This window comes from Salvelinus namaycush, chromosome 5, assembly GCF_016432855.1.
Source record: "Salvelinus namaycush isolate Seneca chromosome 5, SaNama_1.0, whole genome shotgun sequence".
NCBI classification, from domain to species: domain Eukaryota; kingdom Metazoa; phylum Chordata; class Actinopteri; order Salmoniformes; family Salmonidae; genus Salvelinus; species Salvelinus namaycush.
The window spans coordinates 13,047,879-13,053,068 of record NC_052311.1 but is presented as its reverse complement, the minus strand read 5'-3'; the positions used below and the strand labels follow the sequence as shown (position 1 = coordinate 13,053,068).

The 5,190-nt window shown below is 39.3% G+C and overlaps 1 protein-coding gene across 1 annotated transcript; it reads right to left on the bottom strand.

Moving 5' to 3' along the window:
- Window positions 1-2,873: 2,873 nt before the first annotated feature.
- On the bottom strand, window positions 2,874-4,896 carry nkx3-2 (NK3 homeobox 2). The gene is made up of 2 exons (XM_038992916.1): window positions 4,312-4,896; window positions 2,874-3,875 (listed from the first exon to the last, which is right to left on the bottom strand). The coding sequence occupies exons 1-2, from the start codon at window positions 4,703-4,705 to the stop codon at window positions 3,439-3,441; spliced, it is 831 nt and encodes a 276-aa protein (XP_038848844.1). The 5' UTR covers window positions 4,706-4,896; the 3' UTR covers window positions 2,874-3,438.
- Between the last annotated feature and the right edge of the window lie 294 nt (window positions 4,897-5,190).

Here is a 5,190-nt window from a genome sequence, read left to right as displayed (position 1 = left end):
CGTTTTCAATTATTTCAATCTAGCTGTTAAAAATAATTTGTGCTGTAGGAGATATGTTGTACGATTATTTTCATAAAACAAACTGCATGCGTTGCCACGGACTTATATCAACAGTATAGGCCTACCGATGTGGCCTACCAACGTGCTACATGGCATGTGTTCTATATTTGACCTACCATGGTACAGGCTTAGTACATGACAAAAAATCGGAACTCATGTTTTAAATTTCAAAACATACTTTTAACCATCTTCATCCTTTGCGCATAGGCCTACACGCATTCCCTCCAAATGTCATGCAAACGCTCTCATGTATAAAAACAAGTCTAATGGGTAGACAATGAAATGGGGTTAATGCATACCTATGTGGGTGTTTGCATTTCACCAATCAAAAGTTGAAAAGAAGAACTTCAACTGACAGAATATTTCACTCTAAATGAGACGGAATGCCATGCCAATGAGATTTGGGATAGGTCATAACAGCCATTCCAATAACGCCGATTTGTATTTCATTTTAGCAATTCTCTTTTTAAGACAAACTGTGTTTGTAGAGAAACAAGCAATTAACAGAGTCATTGGAGAAGTCCTTTGGGCTGTACGATTGTGTTGCCTGTATAGCCGGGCGTGGTATCAGATATAGGCTATAGCCGCGCAAAGTACTCGATAAGAGTTTGTGCAAGAATTATCCAGAATACGAAGATTGAAATGCCATTTGTGCTTGGAACCAGGGTGTCAGGTAGCCTAGTGGTTAAGAGCGTCGATCTAGTAACTGAAAGGTCTCTAGTTTGAATCCCTGAGCTGACTAGATTTTTAAAAATCTGTCGATATGCCCTTGCGCAAGGCACTTAACCCTAATTTGCTCCAGGGTCCGGGTACTACAATGGGTGACCCAAAGATAGCACTTTTTAAACTGCAGTCGACGGTGGAATTTTGGACACAGTAATTGCAGAATAATTGCAGCGTACTGTATGTAGTTGAACTGCAGTTAAACTGCACTGTAACTGCAGTCACAATGCAAAATTACTGCAGTAAAAAAACGGTTATTTTGGACGCAGTATTTGCAGCATACTGCAGTTGTACTGCACTCTAACTTCAGTTATACTACAGTATGCTGCAGTTATAATGCAATATTTTTTCGTAAGGGGTGTGACAATAAAATATTTATTTATTTTTACCCTAATTGCTCTTGTAAGTCGCTCTGCATAAGAACGTCTGCTAAATGACAAAAATGGAAAATGGGACAATTTCTGTTGGTTTGGTCAGTGAGATGATATGTTGAAAAATACTATTAAAGTTCCTCTGATTGATTAAAAATGAGCTTATCGTTTGTTGTTTATTTCTTGCCGTACGGAAAAAGTAGCCTATCTACCCGAAATAGTATCGAGTTTGAAATGAGTTGTGGTTATAAAAGTCAGTCCATAGGATTACGTGTTTTCTCTCCCTTTACCTCCTGAACACCCAAACACTCATGGGTATAGATATCTTCATGTTGACACACCTCGAAGGTTCCTGTCAGTTTACATAGTTCAGGAATCGGGGACCCATAAATCATTGTCTGGCAGGTGTATTAGTGGGGAGGCAAATGAGGATTAGTGTATGGCCAACCTGTCAGGAAGTTGTGCAGTAAGGGTGGTAGCACTGAGGTGTGTGTGGTTAAAACTAGGGCCGCTAGGATAGCCTATAAAATGTATAGGCTATGATTATGATGAAGTCATCACATATCAGAATAGAACCCACTACTAGGCTACCTTTACTTTTAATAATAATACAAAATAATTATAAGAATAATCATCTACTTGTTAGTTTTATGGTTCTTTATTTGTATATCTATTAACTTTGTTCAGCCAAATAAAATTATATGAATCAGCACAATTCAACTTTCTGTCATTGAATTAACAAGTTCATTCAATCAATTATTCCGTTTCTCAGGAATAAGATGAAATTAACGTATGAAACCCTACCTCTTCAAAGAGTATCTTCAATAATTGCACGTGTCTTTTCCTACTAGCACTGACTTTGCTGATAACTTTTTTATTATGGAAAAATGTACTTACTACGACTTTGATGTGGTTCTCTCACCTATAGCCATATTAAGCTGAATGCACTACTGTAAGTCGCTTTGGATAAGAGCTTCGGGTAAATTACCAACATGTGAAATGTAATTATGTAAATGAAAATAGTGTGAGATTAAAACCGTCACATGCTCTTGAACCCTGCAGTTTTGGTGTGCAGAATATTTCTCTCCCATTCTAATTAGACCGTCGTGAGACATGTTAGTTTTAACCTACTGATAAAGAGTACAGCTATTATATAACTGGTTTGAGGGGAATTCCTCAACTGTAGGCTTATATGGTATATACTGTAGCTGCAGAATAAGGTGGGCCTTATACACAAACGTTGTATATGATGTAATATATGACCATCAATTTAGTAATTTAGGTCAAGAAAATAAAACCCTACATTTGTTGTTGTGATGCAATTTCGTTCATCAATGCATCATGGGTATTTCATTGCTTATTATTATTATTATTAAGTTAATTAAGTTATTATAATTTTGTTATCATTATGACAACAAGAATGGTTAATGACACAATTACAATTCATTTTGGCCCACTGATCATGGTCAATAAAACCCCTGTCATATTAACTGAAATTCAGTCCTTACAAAAAAGATTGTTTTGAGATTGCAGTAAAAGTGCAGTAACTGCAGTCAGCAGCTGACTGTGGTATTTTGGATGCATTAGTTGCAGCATGCAGTAATACTGCACTCCAACTGCAATCTTTTTTCGTAAGGGAAAGTCTAAAAAAGAAAAAAGGACATACATATTAAGGCTCGAATCAAACACGACTAGCTTTAAAATATAATATGCCTGATATGTTTTTAATGTTTGATTTCTCTCTTAATAAACAATCAGATTTAGAACAATTAGAAAATAAGTACATTTTTTTAACAAGAGTTCAATTGTTACTGTCTCTGCCACAGTTCACGTTAAGGTCATACGTACAAAAGAAACCTTCAAATCGATATTTCAGTCAGATATATGTCCACACTATCTCTATGTTTCGAAAAGTGCTGAAAATCTTACCGTTACCCTACAACCGCAGCAAGAAAAGAAAAGCATTAAGGGAGATATTCGAAATGTCACTTGAGGGTCTGATATCTCCAATGCTCGTAGTATACATAGGAACACATATGTTGTAGGAAGGTTTGGAAGGTTTACACTCCATACAATCTGAAACAATGGCCTAGTGTCATCACTATACCAAGAAAAGTGACATGTTCAGTCTAGACACCATGAGGCAGTTCAAATGATTGACATAACTCACATAAGTAGTTCTGAGTTCATTTAATCTCTCCTGATTTCTTCATAAAAAGTCAATAAAGCAAATGCCTCGATTTCCTGATGGAGGAAAATAAATACAAAGTAGGCTATTCAATTCTCATTGATTCCCAGCACAAGTAGAGAGTGTCCATGCCGGGAGGCAATAGGCGTAGGGGTAGTAATACGACGGCTGGAGAGCGAGGAGCGGAGGCCGCAGTAGTTCTCCGGGGTTGTACTGTCTCTGGTCGTCCCGAACTAACACTTTCACAGCCACTTTCTTTGCTGCAGGGGCCGATGCCATCAAGTCGGCAGCCATTTGACGACGTTTTGTTTTATATCTGCGGTTCTGGAACCATATTTTGACCTGCGTCTCTGTCAGCTTCAGGGAGGCCGCCAGGTCTGCTCTCTCTGGTCCGGATAGGTATCTTTGGTGATTGAACCTACGCTCGAGCTCGAACACTTGCGCGTGGGAGAACGCAGCCCTTGAACGTTTTTTCCTCTGTTTGGGCTGATCCGAACTTTTATCACAACTGGCCTCGTCTAGGTTGTTGGAATCTGAAAGAAGAAATTGTGCATTTTATGTACTATGAACAATAAAAATCATCGCTTTTCTTAGACCACACAAGATGGAATAGTCATATAGGCCCTAGCTCTTAAAATGCATCCAAGGCTGTCTGAAAACTAACCTCACACTTTCATAAATCTCCATGGCCATTTACACACGTTAATGGAATATATAGATTGAAATTAGGCCTAAAAACGTGTGTATGCCATGCCATGACATAACATCCCGCTGCCTCATGCGTAAAGGCGGTGCCTCCTGCGAGTAAAATAGCCTAATGTTTACACCACATTGGCGAAATGATCTGAAGGGATTAGACTAGGATGTTCCCCATAAAGTATTTTTAGAATATTACTTTAAATTATGGTTTCAATTGATGTGTTTACAGACTTTTACCCGATATGTCCCAATAAAAAATGTGTAACTTACCCGAAACATTAGGTTCACAGTCACTAAGACCTTTTGCGTTATCGACAGCAGTGGATTCATGGTCCGTTTCGTCCTGCAAACTTTCTTCCAGTACGTCTGAAGCAGGATCCCTGTTTTTCTCGGACTTGCAAACGGCCAGCCTCTTGCTGTCATTGTCATCACTGAGACCTGAATCCGAGTCGTAACTTTTCTGGTCGCTGGCCATGCAAGCTCCCTCGTCACTTCTACACGCCGTGGGAAAGTCCTGCGAACCAGTATCCATTTCTCCAAATATTTTCCAACACGCAGTCTTCGAGAAGCAGATGTCCAAATCTGGCAAGTGTCGACTGTCCTCTTTTTTGTTCAAAATGGCTTGGATAGAGAAAGGCATCAAGGAGTTGCTGCGAACGGCCATTTCAAAGAGCAAAGTTTCTGTCTTGTAAAAATCGTAGATATGGACCAACGTCAAATCATCCGCATTGTATTCCCCTTGAAGCGCTATTACTGCTTTTTTGTACCTCCCAGATTTGGTATCTCATTGCATTCCCACTGAAAAAGCGATGGAAATACTGCGTTCAGCCTATTTCCCGAGGCACGATGCTTCTCCTCCGTCAGCTCTCGCATTAGCCTAAGCTTTCTCTCTTTTCCTGCCTTTTTCACACAGATCCACTATCCAACCTCACCTGTGACAGACAGCAATCCCTCTCCATTTCCTATTGGACGAGAGGAGAGAAAAATCGCGTGATGATTGGCCACTGTAAATTACGACACACTCACGTCTTGTCTGGCAATAAATATGTTTTTAAAAGGTTAACCCCTCACCAGCCAAAAGGGCTGTAGTATGTCAAACCATGAAAATAAAATGGCCCATTGGAATGAGAGTAGCCTAGCTAGCAAATG

Bases quoted from the DNA above. Each gene is read 5' to 3' on its own strand.
- nkx3-2 (XM_038992916.1), bottom strand. From the start codon at position 4,705: ATGGCCGTTCGCAGCAACTCCTTGATGCCTTTCTCTATCCAAGCCATT. The intron at 3,876-4,311 runs GTAAGTTACACA...TTCTTCTTTCAG, and splicing joins CTGTGAACCTAATGTTTCGG to ATTCCAACAACCTAGACGAG.